This window comes from Pleurodeles waltl, chromosome 6 (genome assembly GCF_031143425.1).
Source record: "Pleurodeles waltl isolate 20211129_DDA chromosome 6, aPleWal1.hap1.20221129, whole genome shotgun sequence".
Classification (NCBI taxonomy): Eukaryota; Metazoa; Chordata; class Amphibia; order Caudata; family Salamandridae; genus Pleurodeles; species Pleurodeles waltl.
The window spans coordinates 150311025-150333710 of NC_090445.1; the positions used below are offsets into that span (position 1 = coordinate 150311025).

The 22686-nt window shown below is 46.3% G+C and overlaps 1 protein-coding gene across 1 annotated transcript in view; it reads left to right on the top strand.

Annotated features, from left to right (window-relative positions):
• The first annotated feature begins 1165 nt into the window (after positions 1 to 1165).
• Positions 1166 to 22686, top strand: part of KLHL10 (kelch like family member 10) — a 72074-nt gene continuing 50553 nt past the window's right edge. Inside the window, exons 1-2 of the mRNA XM_069242367.1 lie at positions 1166 to 1359; positions 4593 to 5082. Of these exons, the coding sequence (XP_069098468.1) occupies positions 1166 to 1359; positions 4593 to 5082 (684 nt within the window). The remainder of the gene's footprint in view (positions 1360 to 4592; positions 5083 to 22686) is intronic.

Here is a 22686-nt window from a genome sequence, read left to right on the forward strand (position 1 = left end):
AGTTCAACCCTCACAGAACACCTGATCTGAAATCAAATCAAACACTCAGGTAAATGGCTACACTGCTCTTACCTCCAAGTGCACTTTAAAATATTTAAGGTGAGCTTAGATTCAATTCTCACTTCACGATTTGAAGGATCTGCAACTGGGAGGACAGTTATTTTTCATTTACATTTCTCCTGAATCCCTCTTTCTGCCCTGCAATCCCAGATAGGATCTTTATATGTTCCAGTGGCTGTTCTGCCTGTTTTGCTGGCATAATTCAAAAATGTAAATAACAAAGCTTGAGCTTGCCACCTCAACTAATTAATGACTTGAATTTTTGGTTGCGAAAATTCATTCATTCCCAAAGCTTTGAGCAGCAAGGTATTTAAACTTACAAAAAGGTGTACCGACTTCCAAACAATTAGGGAAAGAATGTTATGACATTTTGTACTTATTATGTAAAAAAGATAACTGTAGCCTTAGCATAGAGCTGGGTCCAATGTAACAAAAAACATGTATCTCACCAGATGTTACTGCTCCTTCTGCTTCCACACTTTTCATAAAGTTAATTCTCTATTTATTGCCAAGTGGTAGGCTTCCTGGTAGAAAGAAGTAAAGGTTGGTTGAGGATTTAAAATGATGCACGGAGCATCACTGCTGTCAATGAGCTGATGGTATATACATGTTCATGGCTTCATCAATCCAGTATCAACCTTATACTGTTCCACACCATAGAGTTTTCCATCCAATAAAACTTGTATGCCTCACAAAAGAAGGCGTATTGCTCCAAAGGCCCAGCAGTTGATAGAGTGGTTCTATCCACCAGGTCATATTCTTCAAGATGCTCACCACAGACGACATTTAAATAGAAAAGTCACAAGCCTTTTTGGTAGGAATCATTCATGGATCCAAGATTCCCTAAAAGGCATTACGAGAGTCACAGGCCCAACAAAAGCGTCCCTTTGTGCTCCTACAGCCCAGCCTTTCCAGCCTGCAGCTCCCTCCACTGGATGCACAAAGAAGATTCCAGAATGCAGAACACCAGCTCCCCAATGAGGTCACCATGGGATGTGCTCTAGAACTTCTGACCCATACATCCAAGACAAGAACATGAAGGGTAGGAGAGAAAAAGGCCGGTAGCTTGTACGGAGAGTGCCTCCCGTTCGCCAAAACTGCCATGATGGACGTAGAGGAACCAGCAGCCGCATCTGGCTTCCACCAGAGCAACATGGAAAGAAAGATGAGTGCCATGGCATGCACCATCTTCAATGAGCTAAGATTGGAGGGGAAGCTCTGTGATGTGGTCATTAAGGTTAATGGGATCGAGTTCAATGCGCATAAGAACATACTTTGCAGCTGTAGCTCATACTTTAGGTCAGTTAACAAACCATCCTTACTAGCCAAGAAATTATTTAAAAATGTGTTAAATTTTCTGATTGGACCAACCTAGTTGTTCAGAAGTATCACTGCATGTAACTACTAAAGGAGATTATTAGTTGGCAGTTTGTAGTGTACCTTTAGTCTACTTCCTCTGCACTTGAATGCTAGATGATTGAATGACCATCAGAAAATGCATGCATTGCGCCACTTTGTAACCCTTTGCGCTACATTATGCCTGCACCAGGCATAATTCATGCAAAGGAGCGTTCCCCCTTTAGGGGGGCTGAACAAATGATGCAAAGAAATCTAAGGGATTTCTTTGAGTCATTTCTTTCAACACTTTAAACGCCTGCTCAAAGCAGGCATTAAAAGGACACACCCATTGAAATCAATGGGCCTCCTTCCACTTTCCTCCACTAGCGTCAAAAGTTTTTTACTCTAGTGGAGCAATGTGCCACAATAGCGTCAAAAATGTTGCGCCATGGTGCGTCTTATTGTAAATGCGGCGCACCCATGGTATTGGTAGGTGGGAGAGCGAAAGGAATCTGGCACATCAGTACTGATGTGACAGATTTGTGTAAATCTGGGCCATAGTGTTTGCACCCTGTGTTGTGCGTATGCTCTCTTTTTCACTGTGCATAAAAGGAAATTACCTTCATATAAATAACCACCTATTAGTAACAAAAGACGCCACTCAGGAGGCATTCAGAGCGTGATTACGACATTGGCAATCTGAGCACATTGCGAGGTTAGCGGGCAGACCCGCCAACCTACTGCAATCCCCACCAGGATCTTCGATCCCAACAGACTGACAGCGGGTGTAGGTTGCAATCAGCCAAGGTGGAGCTGAACACAGCACTGCCCTGCTGATTACAACCTTGTTCTCCGCCGGCCTTTTCATGGCGGTAGCACCGCCATGAAAAGGTTTGCGGAGAACAGGTGCAGGGGGTGGCCCCTGCTCAGCACCCTCGAAATTTGCACTGTCTGCTGTGACAGTGTGTGCATTTCAAGGATGCTGGTGCCCCCTTCGTGCAACAGCATTGCCACCGGCTCGATTACGAGCTGGTGACAATGCTGCCACACTTTCCTGCTGGGCTGACTGGTGGAAACCTTGGTTTCTGCCAATCAGCCCAGTGGGAAAGTCTTAATGGTCTTAATGGGGCCGGTGGGGAGGTCACCAGCATGGCGGCGACCACCCCGTTGGGAGTTTGGTGGACGGGTGTTCCTGTAAATGAGATTGTAAATCTGGTCCTATGTTACTGCTTTAGCTAGCACATTCATTGCATCTCTCTGAATCAAATTGACTTACAAACATCCAGAAACCATGGGGCAGTAAGTTACAGGGATGTGGCTCAAATCACAGGTTTCCTAGGTTAGACAACTTTTATCGGGCTCGCTTATAACCAATGAAAAAATGTGGTTTTCACTGTGCTTTGATTTGTAGCCTTTTGTTTTTTTATCCATTACTATCTAGTTTGTTTATTTATTAGAATAATAATAATGATGGTATTTACATATTATGGACAACAGCAGGGTGCTCAGCAAAGGTTAGTGAGCTACATGCCAAGACTTGTGGTTAATACATGCACTTTCTTAAATGCTTTTTGCAAAGATCCCTGAAGATTTGATTGTGATGAAAAGACAAAAAGACCTAAGACAATGATGCTATATTTTAAATGGGACAATAGAAAAGATAATCTTCATAACCAAATATTGAGATGAAGTATCAAAAATATTTTCTCCTTCTGTGCAAAATGTGTTAACATTGACAGCAGTAAAAGTAGAAGCAATACATGCCAGAGACCCATTAGGTGGCTCCCTTAAGAGCAATACGTTACATTCAAGTAAAATTAATAATCTTTATTAATTCATTAAAATCTATTGATCTAATAATAAAATAGAATTATCTCCTACCCTATTCGAAAAAATGCTTTCATTGCAAAATGAATACAAACACTTTCAAAACCTTTGTTTACCAGTAAAGAGACAAGACTAATCAAACCCTCATTCCATTGAAAAGCCTCCACAATAAAAAAACTGAATTTTTATTTCATTTTTATTAACAAATGGGAAGGCCCTGACCAAGACTCTGATATCAATGCACCACAGTCATTCTCATTGTAAATCTTTTTTATATTCGTTTTTTAAAACACCTTATTTTTAGGAAGGCATTAAAAACCTTGTTCTGCTAGCTGTGATATCATCTCTCTTTTTCGTTTCCACCCATTCTATTATAACCCTTACTCCTTTGGGGGTGATCCTCAAACCCAATACGTTTTTTGTGTTAGTGCTTTTGACAAATAAAGACATCAAATCAAGTTTTAAAATATTGTGAGCTGACTCACAACGACTGGTGTGGTAGGTGTCATTTATTTTTAACTTGCTCCAGAATGCCAGAAGTCACCAAGGAGTACAAGAATAAGTCTCAGCAAACTCTGTGACTTACATAAGCATATTTTGGCCTGCCAAAACATGATGAATGCCCTCTATTTCATTTTGGCCTGCCAAAACATGATGAATGCCCTCACTTCCAACCTTGCAGCTCTCCCACCCTACTTAGAAGTGTATGTAACACTCGGTCGCTGTCAGTGAAGTATTAGCTGATCAAGCCAATTAAAACCCTTGACCCAGTTGAACCACCAGAATGATAGGCATCATATGCTTTAATGCCTGGAATCCATCACTGTTTTTTCCTTGCAGTACTGTCATGCAAGATATGATGATCCATAGAAAGAAAATGTAAAGATAGTTTTAAAACTTCAAACCCCCGCTTTGGGAGTGTGTTGTTGAAAAGCAAAAGTGAATGTAGAGGAGGCAGAAAACACATAGTGGCCTGTACAGCAAGTGTGTTGAGAGTTCAACCTCTACACAGGGACACTTTTGTCAAAAAGATTCCTGCCTGGCAAATATGTCCGGCAGTCCTCCAACAAGGTGGTGGAGGAAAGGGCCTTCACCGACCTGGTGGGCAAGAGGGCCACCTGCAGAACTCTAAATTAGCTCCTTAGTTTGTAATCAAAAAATTAATAAAAAAAATCTGTTAAGTTTTGTTTTCACTCAAGATGCAATGGTTGGTGCCTGGAAGATAGTGCGAGTTTGGGGAATGGAGGACAGCAATATAAACCTATTTTTTTACTACATGACCAATCTGATGTTTAGTTCATTTCTATATGATTTAAGTTTGCTATAGAAGATCCTGCTGAAAAACATCTTTCTCTTTGCACCTCCAGAGCTTTGTTTACCAGTGGTTGGAATAACACAGAGAAGAAAGTCTACAGTATCCCTGGGGTTTCCCCTGACATGATGAAACTGATCATTGAGTATGCATACACTAGGACAGTACCCATCACAGCTGACAATGTTGAAAGGCTTTTAGCCGCAGCGGACCAGTTCAACATCATGGGCATCGTGAGGGCATGCTGTGAGTTCTTAAAGTCCCAGCTGTGTTTAGACAATTGCATTGGCATATGTAAATTCACAGACTATTACCACTGCCCGGAACTCCGGCAGAAAGCCTACATGTACATACTCCACAACTTTGAAGAGATGGTGAAAGTGTCTGCTGAGTTCTTAGAGCTCTCTGTGTATGAGTTGCGGGACATCATTGAGAAAGACGAGCTCAACGTGAAGCAAGAAGATGCAGTCTTTGAAGCCATTTTGAAGTGGATCTCACATGACCCTGCACGAAGGAAGCAGCATATCGCCATGCTTCTGCCGAAGGTAATACCGTCTTACTGAGATAAACTTACATTGTAGTTACTTTGTCACTTGTTCCCCTGCCTGCTCCATGTTTTGAAGACAATGGGCCTCATAACGAGTTCGCTGGATGGGATAACCTGTCCGCTGAACTTCCGAGGGGGAGGTTGCCGCCATGCTGGCTAACTCCCCTCTGGGCCCATTACGACTATCACGCTGGGCTGATGGGCGAAAACCAAGCATTGCTGCCACACAGGGGTCACTGGCACCCTCAGAATGCTCACTGTCTGCACCGCATGAAAAGGCTGGTGGAGAAACAGGTCGTAATCAGCAGGGTGGCGCTGCATGCAGTGCCGCCCTGGCTGATTCCGACCACTGCCAGGATCAGCCCGTCGGGATCACCAATCCCGGCGGTGATGGCGGGACCCTGGCAGTCTGACCGCCAGGATCGTAATGTGGCAGTCCACCGGTAGGAGGTAATCAGATGCCAGGGTCTCTACCAAATATTTGTTTTGTTACAGCATTCCAGATTACAAAGCTGGGTAATTTGATACTTTCGCTTTGATAGAGGAGGCAGTTTTCATAGTTGAATCAGTTGTCAAAGGTTTTTTAAATTCTTATATCAATGATTATAAAAATGTCAGACATTAGACTAGACAAATTAAAATGGTAGAGGGTCCTGACTACTGATCAAACCCGGTGTTATGTGCCAAAGCTGAATTGCATCTTGCTACTAGGAATTTGACTTTGAGGTTTAGTGTGACAGCGTGGGAGACTGGTCCTGTGTGTTTCTACTATTCAGCTAGACACCTTAACGCACCGAGTCCACTTTATGTTGCTTTGTGTCAAAGGGGGGTTATTGAGAGCAGATTAGCACAAATATCCACAGGTTCTGATGCACGGCCTGATCAACTGAGGCAGCCTGTCCAGAATTTGCATCAAAAAGTGAGACTGAGGCCCATATTTACAAACCTGTCACACAACACAGCGCAGCACCCACAATTGCTGTGCCGCATTTCATGACACGGAGAGGGCAGGAAAACACCATATCTAGAGAGGTACAGCACCATCATGCGCTCTCCCTAGTACTCACGCACAATCAGGCTGCCGAGCGCCACGCACATGCATACGTTTTGTACTGCAAGCATACCCTTGCAGTACAAAATATTATGGGCCAGATTTATCAAGGTTTTACATTGCCCTTACACCACACAAAGGGGTACAAGGGTGACGCAAATCCTAAGTGAGATTTATCAAGCCACTCAAGTCCACCTGCCCAGCAGGGCTTGATAAATCTGGAGTAACGCAAGGCAGCGCAAATCGCTGCCTTGTGTTACTCTGCTCCATGGAACGGTTCAATGTGCAGAGCATAGGTGTGCACATGCATCCACCCATGAATTTTGGCACATTGCCAGATTTAGTGGTAGACTTAGGAATGCATCAAAATACTAAACCTCCCCAGGTGAGGAGTAACAAGGAGAAATATTTTTATTTATCCTCGTTTTCCCAAGGAAAATGCCTCTGTGGATTGTTTTTGTGCAGTGAGGTGTCCCCGCCTGAACAAAAACAATCCTGCCTACCAAGCAGGTACCCTTGCACCATGATGCAAGGGCACATTCGTTAGTGCTAGGCAGCCAAAAGTAAGGACAGGAATGGCTGGTATAATGCTTAATACTGCACATTCCTGCCCTTTCCCTTTCATGCAACGCAGCAAGGTGGTTTGCTGTGTTGTGCTGCATGAAATAATGATAAATATGGGTCTATGCTTATACTAACTTTAAAACTTTACCTACTTTGGATGTGTGCTGTACACTGCACCACACATGCAAATTTGAAAAAGTTAGGAGAAATAAAACCATTTCTCCTTTTTAACACTTGCTTTCAAGTGGCATTTATCTTTGGTGAAAAACCATGTCTACTATTGTTAGCAGATAGGGTTTTGCTTCAAAACCATGGATGATTGATTACATGGGAATGCCCATATATCACACATTGAATGCCATGTTGATGCAGAGTAATACAAAACACCACTTCATGCTTGTTTGCATTCGTTTTTCTTACAAAGTTGTGGAACAAGGTTTTCTATACCTTAATCTTTGGGTGTGATTATTAAGCAATCTCCACCACTGGTCGCATTGACCTTTGTTCATTGACAAGGCGAAGTATAAAGGAGCAATTATCTACATTAATCCAATAATGCATTAAATTGTTGATGACTTTTAGCACAGTTAATAAAGAGAGTTCTGTATAAGTTAAAGAGTTTTATTTCCCAATGTCTTAAGTATTAACCAATTTTATTCAATACAAATTAGTCTTTTAAGCATCAGCATTAGAACTGAACACAATTCAATAATTGATAGTTCAATATAAGGTCAAATAGAATATTAACAGTGAATATTGTACTAATGCAGAAAGCGTGTTCCATAAAAGAAGTTCCCTAACCTAAATATATTAGAATAAGGCAACAATAGCTGTCAGTTCAGATACTCAATAAAGAGTACTGATGAGAAAATTAATGCATAAGCATAAAGCCATTGCATAATAAGCTGGAAAATGTTCTCAGCTATAAATCAGCAGAAGTGGGCAGACGGTTTTGGACCATGCAGAAAGGATGAGCTGATCACAATAGTGGGATAAGCCTCAAGAAATGGGAAGAACTGTTTCATATATGTCACTGTGAAGGGTTCCACAGGTATCTTTGAATCTAATGCCTGTTGGGCCATCCTTGTCAGTGGGTTACCGACTGGAACCAAATCTTTACCATCTTGCATTAAATGGTTAGAAAACAGAAGAAACGACTCTGAACTTGTCTATGGAGCCTTGTACTGTGTTCCAGGAAAGAGTCTGCCACCAAAGAGCGTTTTGGGTTTGACATACAGTGGTGGAACCTGACATGTGATGACTGTGCTTAGACACACAATGATTTTAGCTGCGCACCTGACATCAGTCAGCAGCACCTGAAAATAAAATGGTTTTATCTGGGCATATGAAGTTATAAATAAGCAATGTAGGCAATATCTGGCATTTAAAAGTACAATAACTGGGCATGACAGGATGTACTTTAATATGCAATGACTTTATCAGTTCAAATGAGGCTATAACTATGGTTAAGAGACTATGGGCATCATTACCACCCAGGGTTGCGGTGGCGGTCGGACCACCGCTAGTGTGGCGGTCTGACAGCCACATTACGACCGTGGAGGTCGCGTCACGGTTCGACCGCCAGCACTGCCAGACCATGACTTTTCATCGGTCTGGCAGTGCTGGTGACCCTAATGCACCAGGACAGCGCTGCAAGCAGAGCTGTCCTGGGGATTACGAGTCCCTTCTCCGCCGGCAATTACATGGCAGTAGCCCCGCCATGTAAAGGCTGGCGGAGACAGAGTGCAGAGTGCCCCAGGGAGGGCCCTGCACTGTCCATGCACTTGGCATGGGAAGCGCAAGTCACCCCCTGGCCAGCCCCATCGCGATTGTCACCATCTGCTTTGCAGACTGTGAAAATAGTAACAGGTGCTGGTGCACCATATGCACTACAGCATTGCCACGGCTCAATTATGAGCCAGTGTCAATGTTGTAGGGTGTTTCCCGAAGGGCCAGCGGGAAACTCTTAATGGGGCTTGCGGGAAGGGAACCGCACTGGCGGTAACCTGACCGCAGGAGTTTGGCGGACGGCCTTTTCCATCCACCAAATTCATAATGACCCCCTATTTCTTTTCATGTGATGCTATATAAGGATATATGATTCTAGTTGCTGGGTACATGAACCTGTAAATGGTATACTGAGGGTATACCTAGGTGCATGTGGATAGTATCTGAGAATACAAGGCTGCATCTGGCGTATGATAGAAGTATCTGCCATATGATGACACCTGAGGCTGATCTTAAGAAGTAATGGTTGTATCTTAGGATGTGAGGCTGCTCCTGTCTAAAACAACACATGCTGAAGGAACATCCGCAGTCCCAAAGCACATCTCTCTCCCAAAAGGACTACTGACTAGAGGTCCTACTCTACAAAGGTGACCCCCAGGGAATTGCATGTCAGAGATTCACCTTGTATGAGCACAGAAAACATGCAATTTCTACCGTGGATCACAACACCTTACAGGAGACAAAGCCAATTAGTTTGACCAAGAACAAGAAATGCCTTTATTGACTCAGAGAGCTGCTTAGAGCCTAATTGCATTTCCATCGAGTGTTTTTGGCCAGTAGCAAGCAGTCATTGTAGTCCCAGAGCTGACCTACTATACGGAAAGGTACCTAAGATTTCTTGGTCAAAGTCTTCCAGTCCTCAAGGCAACTCCCCAGGAGGAAACTCAAAAAGGACTCCATAATGGCAAGAGTAGCTCCGCTTTCAAAGTTGCAAAGCAAATTGCTCTATTGCTCTATGAAACTATGTGTTCCACCAGGGCACGCTGTTGTGTCTAAATTTCTGCCCTGAGCAGTCACTAACTGAAAGCAAATGTTCCATGGGATCTTGAGCAAACTGCCACAATGCTGTTTTGGAACAGTAAATTAGACAAACTATCCCATGTGATCTCTGCTGTTCAATGGATTGGATAGTTTAACTGTCTTTTCATGTTTCCCGGTGTGTTGCTTTAGGGGGAGGTTTTTTTGGGGGGGTTTACATGTCTCTAGAGATGTTTTCTTTAGATAATGGTTGGGTACAACTGCTTTCAGATGTGTATGGTGAAGTGTTGTGTTTTAAGTGCTCTAATAATCCACCTTTCTCTTTCCACTGCCACCCTATTGTCCTGCTGTTCATATGTGTTTTAATAAGATATCCCAGGTTGATTGGTTAAAATCCGAAGCTCACCCCGCCCCCCATCCTACTGACCAAACTACGCCCCTGCACGTTTCATAAGTAATATTCGTTAAGATTGCTTCTCGCCTCCAATCTTATCGCCTGTAGCTTTGCTTATTCAACTCACTTCCACAAGTGAGAATACCCACAATTTATAATCCACAGGCTGATCCCATATAGTCATGCCACTGTGACCACAGAGTCAACAAAAACTGTTCTGATCTTGCAGACAAGTGTCATAGCACATGCTTTCCTTGGGGCCATAACACTGGCAATCTTTGCTGGTCCGGGGGATGGCTGGCGTTGAGGGCCTTCTTTTATTCTTAAAAAACAGCTTCTACTGTTGTGAAACAGCCTGGTCCCTAACAGCTGTGCATAAGTATAATTTACTTGTTTCTGGCATGAGATAAATATACTCATGCATATCAATCTTTTATTGTCTCATGAAGCTGTATAGTGGCATAAAGACTGAATCCATGAATATGAGACTGCAATATACAGTCAGTTTGTGACTGTATGACTACTCATGCAACATAAATGCAATACCTGGGCATGTGAAGTGTCACGTATCATGTCACTGGATGTGTGGCTTCAACTGGGTATTTGGAGCTTTATCGGAGTATGTCAGACTGTACATAAGCATAGGAGGTCAGTATCAGAGCAGCACACATTGGACAAAACATCACACACACATCCAACACAGCACTAATCTGCTGCTTGCTTGGATGTCTGCATGCTCAACACATTTGTAAGCAAACACGCCACATCACTAATTAAACAGAGCACTAAATTAATGTCCAATGCATTTCAGAAACCACACATTCAAACTCCACCATCCACATAACACTATTCAATAATATATGCCACACACTTTTCCTACAACAGAATTAATAAAGAAAAAACTCTGACCACACATGCAGTACTAGCACCAACAGAAGATGGCTCAACCAGCAACCTAATGCAGATAAACGTCTGCCAATCAATGGGTTTATGTACTGAAAGAGACAATGGTGGACATTATGAACATGGCAGGGAAACACCGTCGGCCGCTGTGGCGACGGTGAACAGAAGACCGCCATTGGCAGTGAACAGAAATCCGCCATATAAAGATACAAAAATAAGAATCCGACAAAAAGTCCCAGCCACCAGTAACCGCCAGGACCTTGTCAGCGGAAATGCAGGACCTCCCACCCTGCCACCGCCGAGCACACAAACACCACACCCTCCAAGTAATGATGCACAAATCACTGCAGCGGTCAGTGAAAGTCGAACGACCATTGGCGGTACACACCGCCACGGCCAGCAATGGGACCCAACAGTAAGAACTGCACACATTGGCAAGTCTGAAACCCACACACCTGACACACATCCACAACACTATAAAACACTCACCGACACACCCCACAATATTTTGCAACAACATTAGGACAACTGATATAGAGAACTCCAGAAGCAGACACTGAACGCCACAATACACGATTCATACACCCAACCACACAACAGCACCCTCACCTAGATCCACACAACACACCACTCACAACACACACCATGGCACCCCCAAAACACCCACGCTTCACAGAAAGGGAACTAAGGACCATGGTGGACGAGATACTGAAGGTCGAGCCACAATTATTCGGGGCACAGGTCCAGCACATACCCATTGCCAGGAAGATGGAGTTATGGCAGACAATAGTGAACAAGGTCAATGCAGTGGGACACCATCCACACACGAGGGACGACATCTGCAAAAGATGGAGCGATCTGAGCGGGAAGGTGAAGTCCATGGCATCCTGGCACAACATTGCAGTCCAGAATACTGGGGGAGGACCTCCACCAACACCACCCGACTACACTGATTTGGAGGAAAAGCCACTGGCCAGTCTGCACCCTGAGGGCCTCATTGGACTCACTGGAGGAATGGACTCGGGTAAGTTGTCTACAGCTACCCCATATCCATCACACCTGTAATGCATGCACCACACCACCCCTCCAACAGCCACCAGGACCACTACCCCACCCAGGCCAAAAGCACTACATCAAGACACCCTGCATGCCCACAAACCCACTAAAAGGTCCACATCCCTCCCCCTGTGCACAGCCACCCACCCCTGCAAAGAATCACAAAGGCACTACACCACCCACAATGCACCTCCACATCCTAAGCAAAATGCAATGCAAACCTCACAAAGGCACCCTGCATGGCCCCAAAGTGTAAAACTTGCACAAAACAGCCCAGCCCTGTGCACCCCATCCGATCATGCAACTGTAACAGACATGTCCATTCCCCCCAACAGGCACCACCAGTCATGCCACCCTGACGGACAGGACAAGGAGTGACAGTGCCCCACATGGAGACAGTGACGAAAACCCTGGCCCCTCACATAGTCCTGGACTGTCACCATCCAGCAGCCCCACCCAGGACCCCACTGACACCCCTACCACCCAGCCAACAACATAAGCCCAGGGCAACCATCCCCACACCTGTGTATCCAGGCCACAGACTGGTGGAACTCATGGTCAGAGGCCACAGTCACCCCCTACCAACAGGCAGGAAGACGATGGCCTCAGTACAAGTGGTACCGCCAGACCTGTGCAGGGAACACAGGCACAGGGAGCTAGGCCCAGTGGGAGGGCAACACTGGCCCAGTGGGGAGTCCACAGTATGGATGCTGCAGCCCAGGACCTGACATCTGAGGTTCTGGGAGCATACCACCGTACCCAGGACAGATTGGCCCAGATTGGTTCCACCCTGGAGCAGAGTCAAAGGCTGCAGGTAGCACACCCCCAAGAGGCCATGGAGCAGTGGAAACTGCACAATGCCACCATGGCCACCATAGCAGGTGCAGCACCTTGTCCCAACCCAGCCTGAGACCCCCACAGACCAGGAAGCCCCTACTACAGGCCAAGATACAGACCGTCCAACAACAGCAGCAACTTGACTTGTGTGTGCATCTCAACCCGTACAGGCCAACACCATGCACCCAAACGGTCCCTCAGGCCCAGATATGGCACTGGAACACCTGCCAAGACCAAGGCCCCCTCAAAGAAGTGACTCTGACAAGAACTGTCCTCCAAGTGTGCCACCGAACCACTGTCCACACCGTGTAATAACAACCCCAAAAACTGTAAATGATAGATGGACATACCACCACTGCCAACAAACGCTGCAACCATGTAGCCAATATGGATATCCACCATCACTGTAAACTGCACAATGCCATCCCTGCACCAAATAAAACACCTGTTCACCAATGTCAATGTCCCCTGTCATTATGTTGAAACAAATGGAAGTGCTGATGCAATAGTCTTTGAAATCATTTATTCTTATCTGAGTTGCAGGAATTGCATCCCACGCATAACATGTGGTTGTGCCAACAGAATTGTCAAACAATTTGTCCATAATGTCACATGTCCCATGCAAACCTGGTCACCTTGACAATGTCTATAGACCCAACACCCCCATAGAGGAGAAGGCACACTGACAGTATGCTGCACAGACAGCAACATCATCGAACAGTCCCACATATTTACTGGAAGTAAAGTTGTATCAGTTGGTTCCTGGGATGTACATCTTCCCCTTCCTCATCATCACTATCACTCTCATCCCCTCCCTGAGGAAGCTGGTCTGGATATACAGCACCCACTTCCTCCAAAAAGGGGATAGATTTCCTCACAGCCACGTTGTACAGCATGCAGCAGGCCACCACTTTTTTGCACACCTTTTCAGGCTCATAGACCAGGGATCCCCCAGAGATATGGAGGCAACAGAATCTAGCCTTCAGGAGACCTATTGTGCACTTTATCACCTTCCTAGTACGTCCATGGCCCTCATTGTAATTCCTCTCTGCATCTGCCCTAGGATTCCTCACTGGTGTCAGGAGCCAACACATGTTGGGGTAGCCAGAATCACCTGAGAAAGGGGGCAAAACAGGACTATCTTTGACAACCCTCAGTGGCAGACAGCCTGGCTGTCTGCAATGTGCCAAAAAGTGTCAGACACACTTACCTATGATCCATCCTCTGCCCCCTTGTAGTTGTTCCATCTTGTGTGGCACACTACTGTTCCTCAGCACAAGGGAATCGTGGACTGATCCAGGGATTATGGCATTCACATGTGAGATGTACTGGTCTGCAGTACACACCAATTGAATGTTCATGGAGTGAAAGTTCTTCCTGTTTCTGTACACCTGTTCACTGACTCTTGGGGTGATGAGAGCGATGTGGGTGCCATCGATGGCATCTATCGCATGGGGAATGTTGGCACAGGCATAGAAGTCCGACTTGATGGCAGGGAGGTCAGCACCTTGGGGAAACCTCACATAGGACTGCAGGTGTCATATAAATGCATTCATGAATCTGGACAGTATAATGCTAAACATGGGCTGTGAAAAAACCTGCACCCAGTCCCCCATCCAGTAGGGGTGGCATGCTGATTCCGATTAACCGGTCTCAGTGCTGGATCCAGTAATGCACAAAGTTCATGAATAGTAGCACAGTTGATAATGATGTGACGCTCCACCATGGTCCTCAAATCAACAAGTGATCTGTACACCGATGGGGCCCTCCCTCGCCACATGGGGCTGTACCTAGGAGGAGTTGAGAACACATGTGAGGAACACACGTACATCTGCCCACAATGTTTCGTATTCAGCACTGCTGGTATACAAGTTGACGACACATATGCATAGTAGGTGTGAAACTGGAGTAAATTTCCTCGATGATACATCAGGAATGTTGTGGTAAGTAAATGTATATTTGTTCATGCCTATGGGGGTTGGGGACAATAGGCCCTGCATGGGGCATATGAGGATTTAATAACTGTGTAGTAATGGCCAAAATGTCTGCCCCCTGTAATCCAAAAATGTTGTAGTGGAAATGACCTCATACTGCTAGCGGTTCACGTAATAGCATAAGGTGGTGTTCACTGCCGTGAGACCATTCATTGGTTAACATGGTTGTCAATGGGGATTCTTAGCGTATCATGATTGACGCCGGCGGTGACGGTGCACACCGCCGTGGTGCGTACGCTAACTCGTCACCCCAACTTCACTTGACTCCCGGATTTCGTGCATGCAGGTACTCCACTGAGTGTGCTGCTGTGTCCTGATCTGGTCATGGAAATGGTGCGTGTGGCAGGGGAAAGTGCCCCGGCCTTCACCAGTGAGGAATTGGACAAGCATGTGGACGGGGTCCTGCCCCTGTATGCCAAACTCTACGGTCGAACAAAGGTACAGGTGAGTAGGTGGACTGGGGGGCATGGATGTGTGTAATGGTGGTAGATGGCTGTAAACATGTGTGCACGTTTGACACTGTACAGTCGTGGGTTCCTGACATGCTGCGTGTGTGTGTGTGCTGGTATGCTGTTGTAAATGTCCGTCCCATAGTGGGCATATAGCCAGCTGTATGTAATGGCCATTGTCTGACCTCTGTGTTCCTTTTTCTGTGTGTCCCATATAGGTCAGCGCCCATCAGAAGAGGGGACTGTGGCAGGCCATCGCCAGGGAGGTGCGGACCCTGGGGGTCGACAACCGGCAGAGCACCCATTGCAGGAAGCAGTGGGAGGACCTGCGGCACTGGGCGAGGAAGACCTGCGAGGCCCAGCTGGGGAAGTCCTCCCAACGAGGAAGGGGTGCCCGTCGGGCACTGACCCCCCTAATGCAACGCATTCTGGCGGTGGCGAATCCGGACCTGGATGGGCGCGTGAAGGCTGCACAGCAGACACAAGGGGGTGAGTACATGAACCATCGTATGCCTCCTTGATGGATGTGTGAGTGTGCTGTGGTATGTATGCTGTCTAGTGGCAGGGACTCTGACTAATGTCCTTTTACATAATGGCCTCCGTGGGGAGTAGGGTTGTAAGGGTCAGGTCTGCAGTACTTCAGGTCCTTCAGTGCTGTGGGGAATGGCTGTAGAGCAGGTTTGTGGCCACTAGTCAGGGGCATAGCCATGTGTATAGCGGTAGGTGCTGCCTGGTGGAATATTTGCAGGATGGGTGCATGTGTGAACCACTTATGTACCTCCATTCAGCTATTTACAATTGTCTCTCCTGTTTTGTCTCCCCATCCCTGTTCTCTTGTGTTGTCTGTGTACATCAGCATCATCTGGCGAGGGAGCTGAGGCACCGGCGAGTGGGGATGCAGCGGCCCACGGTTCCACCGTCATCCAACGTCAAGGGGGCCAGTGGGTTGGAGGGCGAGGGGAGTACCACAGAGGAGGCAACTACCACTGGAGGTAGTGACTCTGATACCTCCTCCGTTGAGAGCTCCCTGGCGGACCCTAGTGGGCCCACCCATTCTGTGTCATCTTCCGCCACCCCCCATACCATCACTGCCCTCCCATTTGCTCCCCACCGAGTTGCCCGTGCCCGCTCACCCAGAAGGGTGGGCGTCTCCTTCGCCCCAGGCACCTCCTCCCCTGCCCCGGTCAGGCCTGCTGCCCTCACGGAGGAGGCTATTGACCTTCTGAGAACCATCTCTGCAGGGCAGACAACCGTCAATGCCATCCAGGGGCTAGCATCAGAGGTGCAGCAGACCAATGCCTACCTGGATGGCATTCACAGTGCCGTGTCTGGCCTACAGAGATCTTTTCAGGCTCTGGCCTCCTCTTTGATGGCAGCCAGTGTCCCTGGTCATTCCATCCCCCCTCTAACCACCTCTACCCCTTCCAGCACCCCACTTCATTCACCCGTCCCAAGCACACAATCTGAACGCAGGCACACACCTCAACATACAGAAGCACACTTCAAAACACAAGCACCACACTTCCCACCACAGGCATACACACAGCCAACATACACAGGCACACACACACCAACATCCACTTCCCCCAGTGTGTCCGCATCTTCCGCCTCCCTGTCTGTCCCCTCTACATGCACACTCACAGGCACTGCACCCTCATTCAAAATTGCTGATTCTATTTTTGCAGTCACCACAAAATCAGACGTCCATTCATGCACCCCAGGCACCACACCTGCACTCACCACACCAACTTTAGTTGACATGTGCAGCACACTCACTAAACTTGCAGACACCCATACAACATCCATGTACACTGGCAGCCTGTCTTGTCCCACTGTGTCCACCACCCCTCCTACCAAAACACTCAAACGCACCAAAACACCCACCCAACACACATCCACCACACCTCAGCATACTGTACAGTCGCCTGCACCCACGTCACGCACACCTACACCTGTCACAACCACTCCCTGTACCTCCACCCCCACGCCTTCCTCCAGGTCCAACCCGATTGCCCCTAAAAAACGTTTCCTATCCTGTGTTGACCTATTCGAACCCACTGGCCCAACCCGTCTCGTCCCTAAACGTACCCACCTCCTTGCCCTGTCCACTCCTCCAACGTCACAGCCCCCACCGTCCGCCCTTCCCATTCCTGTGCTACCTCCCCTTTGAGCAAGAGACCCCGTGCTGGCCCTTGAACATCTGCCGCACCCCAGGCCAAGTCCTCTCCACCAGCTTCAAGTTCCAGACCCAAGTCCCATCCACCTCCAAAACATAAAGACAAGCCCCCCCTCCCAGTCGTAAGTCCCCACCCCCAGCACCCCCGACCCCTGTTCCCTGAGGTGCCTGGATGCCCCATTGTTTCCCTATGAGGTGGAGTACGTTTGCACTTGTGGGAGTCAAGTTGGGGCCATTTTGGCCCATCGGACTACGAACTATGGACTGGCCATTGGCCTTATGTTGCACTTCTGTTGCTCATTGAGCTGAATTAAAATTTGTGTGGCCAGTGTTGTTTTTGGCATAGCCAGGACCTGTGGTTCACCGTTTCTTTGGTTGGGGGTGTTGGGCACATGTGTGTACTTTGGGCAGGTTTAATTTGCCTTGTGTCGTGTAAGTACCTCTTGCTGTTGGGTGTGCGACTTGTGCTGTTGTAAAGTGTTGTGGGTGCGTTGCAGGGTGGGTGGTGTGGGTGGGTATGTAACTGTGCCCTTTCTTCCCTTGTTTAGTAGGTTGCGGTACTTATCGTTGTCGTCTTCGTCGGTGGTCTTGGTTGTGGAGGTATATGGCAAGGAGCAGGGCTGGCATGATTTGCAACTCTGTATCCATTTCTGATTCGGCGTGTTGTGTGGGCCTCCGGTGAGTGTTTCTTTTTATTTGGTGCGTTTCCGCCTGGCTTTGCATTGCGGTGGTTCCTGCCCCGGAACTGATGGCAGCCTAGTGCTTCATTATTTGATGGGCGGGTAGGGCCTTTCCGTCGGCGTGTGGGCGGGCTCTGCCATCGTTGTCGGCACTCCCCTGCTGGCGGTGAGTGGTTTTCAGGCTGCCTGTTTTTAAGGTGGTTCATAATTTGGTGGTCCAGACCGCCAGACTGTTGGCAGTTGTTACCGCCACCGCTGCCGGAGCGGTGTTTACCGCTGTGTTCATAATGAGGGCCAATATGTAAACAACCTTGATACAATTATCTGGCCTCACCTTGCAAAACAATAACCCACTAAGTCTGCACATTAACCTAACAAAGGCACACTCCTTACCTTACTGCCATCACAACAAACCTGCTTGGAGACTCTGGCCTTTGTCGGAAGCCACTGAACCATTTCGAAATCCATCCCTGATCTACCAATCTACCAAAACAAATACAAATGCTTACTAATTGGTGACTGTGCACTACTATTAGGGTGCTTTACAAGATGTGTATGCTAGTTCTTTTCACTCGCCTTGCCTTTGGTATTACAGCTAGGCTTGCTGCCTCATTTTAGATTATGTTATTTTCTGATGACATTGTATTTGGAAAGCTAAAATGTCAATGCCTTTCATTTTATATAGGATCTGATTGCCCTCTTTGATAACTAATTATTCAAAAATATTTTCTCTGTAAGACAGTGCACAGAGTTCTAGCCAGGGTTGTGATGGAAATTTTAGCTAGAGGATGAGGGCAACATGATTCCCTTCATCATAAGTTCAAGAATCAAACACTTATAGGAAGAATTTAAATCCAACAGGCATTTACAGACATGTTGTCTATGGTGACACTTCTGGCTTGCTCTGCCTTGCCTGTATCACATGATGTGCAGGGTGTCATTAACTTGAATGCCCGGATCAGCACTCTGTGGCACTCTCTGTATAACCAGCTGTATTATTACACCAGCAGCACCGTTTAAGTCCAATCCAGACTCTGTATCTTCTCTCTTGGGGCACTGAGTATGCAGACATGGTTGCTTTCATTCAGAGTTCAGAGGAACCATATGTAAACTCAGCTACTCTACTGCCCTGCTAGCCATGCCCCAATGAGGGTCATGAGTTTGACAGAGAACCCTCAGAACTTCAAGCCTCTTGCTATTAAGGAAGCCAGGTATTCTTTCTTTTTGCCCCAGATACCTCAGTGCTCTCTGTGGGCTGAGAAGAAACACTTCAACCCCATGTGCATTCAGTTCACTCACAATAAGTCCTCCTTTCACTAGACAGTTTTACTCATTCTGTGTCAAGATGTGGAGATGCTAAAGTTTGAACCAGGGAAGTAGAGAAAAACAACAGCGACAGAATAAAAAAAAGTGCAGTATACATAGAATGAGTACTATGTGATGTGGGGGGTGACCCAGATCTAACAAACAAAATGAGGAATTACATACATGAAGACCTTGAAAATAGACAGTGCAGAAATAACTTTTGTACACAAGGCATTCTGCAGGGTGCTTAGGGCCATGATATACACGTTTTCACAAGGGAATTGAGGCACTCCTTCAGAGACAACCATGATGACCCACTGCTTAAACTAGACTGCAGTGTTACATTAATGCCAGCGTGCTCGACAAAGTGGGACATGTATTCTATCTAAGATCAGTCTACTGTCAAGGTCAGATTCAAGACATTGACTTTGATTTAAATGGCTTCACCAAGAATTAAATGTCTTCTCTATGGTACCTGAGACAAAAGATCATTAGGTACTCACCAGCAGACGCCTAGGTTCTGCTGACCTTTTGTTATGAACAATCTTCTGAGCAAAATGTAAATTGCAGGGAGGCCACACATTCTCTGTACTTGCACCTAGACCCAAGGAATGAGCGTTCTCTTCAGGGTGAAAGGGGCAACCCTTCCTGTCTATCTGAAAGGTAATGAAAGGTTCCCGAGTTGAAGAGTTACCCAAGACGTCAGTAATTTTGGCTATGATTTCCCGGTGTTAATCATCATGCTTCTTGTTTGCTCCCACAGTTGCACCTGTTCAGCACCTAGGTATGGCTAGGTCAGTTACAAAAAATATGAATACTGCACATACTGCAATTGGTATGGCCTCAAACTTACACATGCACTGTGCAAAATAAACACAGACACAAAATGCCCCATTCATCACCAGACCTGAACAGGCACAACCTCCTATCTGACCTGCATATGCTGTGGACTTTGATCTGCCGTACACCAAAAGGACAATGGTCCCTATGGTAGTAACAATATTTAAACCAATACCATAAGAAATATATATAGCAAAGCAATGTTTAATATAACATAGTCCATAAAACAATGTACACTCAAATAACAGCAGAGTGATAAAAAACATGCTTGGTGCTCAAGTGTAGGTGACAAATTGTGAAATATGGGTGTCACAATATATAAGCTAGCATTACAGCCCACGGCTTCCAGTTTAATATTATGAGGAGTGGGGTCTATATATTCAGTTACCAGTGTTTCTGTTCACTTGGATTATCGGATTGTGATCAGGATTTAGGTTTAAATATGCCAGAGACAATCAAGGAATGAACCAAAAAGTGCATCCAAAATTTAAGAACCACAATTTTGGGAGGACAAAAAAAGCATCAATGAAGATGGGCAAGGAATGGTTTGACTGGGAGATCTGAAAGGTAACAACTCAAACTGTGAATAATAGAGCGATGTCCTCAGTTAGTTTTGTGAGATCCACGTCGCTACAGACTGAATGAGCCCCTTGATGTGCTCTACACATGTGGGTTCCACAACTAACTATGTAAATATTCAAGATTACAACTGTTCACTAGTTGTACAGTCTCCTGGTTATTGGTTTTCTACTTTTGGTAAGGTTATGTCCCTTAAATCAACATTTATGTTCCCTTTTGTTAAACTCTCAGACCTATGTTAAAATGATGTGTTGTTGAGCTAAAAATCTTTATTCTAGTATTTCTCTACCAAAAGATTAAAACTAGCATGTACAGCAACTGACCCTGCTTCTCTTTTCCATCAGCATGTTTTGGCACTCAAATATTGCTCATTTGGGGATGGGAACTCACTCAGGACTACAGGCACATTACATCATATATTGTAGAAAAGTCCACAATGTGCATTCTATATACCTTTTTTCTTCATAAACAGTAGACACTCCTTCATTCAGCAGTGAAAACAACCCTTCATAGAAAAGGTAAAAAATAAGGCATAAATAGGGCAAGATTTTCTCTTGCACAGGACAGATATAGGAAGGGTAACAGCAGTGCAAGCTTTCCCCATCACAGGAGACAAACAAATCGGGCAGCAGCAATATAAATTTTGCTTCCTCACAGAAGTGGTACAGGATGGCAGTAGTAAAGCAAGTTTCCTTCTCTCACAGATGGTAGTAAGTACAATCTTCCATTCTCTCTTTGGTGATATTCCATGTCAACATCCTTAAAGTCCCACGTTTTCCACATATTGAGAAGTCGCTGATAAATCGTAGGTCACTGTCATTTTGAAACAACTCATTTGCAGGCTAAGTAACTTAGGGCCATGTGTGCGTAGGTAGTTGTTTGCTGTACCAACTAGCTAATGTTTGTGATTCACGATTTGGTAATCGCAAACACCCATGTACAAAAGTGTGAGCTACACATTTTCCAATTCCTAGTGGGTAGCAAGTAGATCTACCTCATGACTATTAATGAGGTAGGTCTCAGGTTGCAACCTATTGGGAATTGCTAAAATCACAGGGACAATTGCCTGCAGGGGTCAGCAGACCACTATGTCTGTGATTGCTCTTCACTAAAGTGTTTTTTTTTTTTAATGCAACCCATTTTTTTTAATGGGAAACTGGAGGCGTTTAAAAAAAAAAAGTTTTCTTTTCATTTTTAAGAGTAGGCACTGGTCCGACAAACCACTGCCTTGTTTTACACACATTCACAAAGGGAAGGTATGCCTATACCTTGGGGACCCCTTCTCATTTGCGAATGGGTTACCACCTATTTGAAGTAGGCAGTAAAATGGGAATGTTTTGCGACTGCATTTTGTTTGCAAAACATTCACACATGCCACTGCGATTCAGTATTAGGCAGAGATGCCCTAAACACGCCCCTTCCTAATACCGAATCACAAACCCAATTTTTAATTCAGTAATAGGTTACCGAATTACATATAGTGCTTTCTATAATCAAAAAAGCCTTTGTGCGTTCGCAAACAGACCGATTCTACGAATCGGCCTGTTTGCAAACACAAAGGGGGTCATTCTAATTCTGGCGGGCGGCGGAGGCCGCCCGCCAGAATTCCGCCCCCATAATACCGCTCCGCGGTCAGAAGACCGCGGAGGGTATTATGAGTTTTTCCCTGGGCTGGCGGGCGGTCTCCAAAAGACCGCCCGCCAGCCCAGGGAAAAACTCCCTTCCCACGAGGATGCCGGCTCGTAATCGAGCCGGCGGAGTGGGAAGGTGCGACGGGTGCAGTAGCACCCGTCGCGTATTTCAGTGTCTGCAAGGCAGACACTGAAATACCTTGCGGGGCCCTCTTACGGGGGCCCCTGCCGTGCCCATGCCATTGGCATGGGCACGGCAGGGGCCCCCAGGGGCCCCGCGACCCCCCCTACCGCCATCCTGTTCATGGCGGCTTTGCCGCCATGAACAGGATGGCGGTAGGGGGGGTCAGAATCCCCCATGGCGGCGCAGCAAGCTG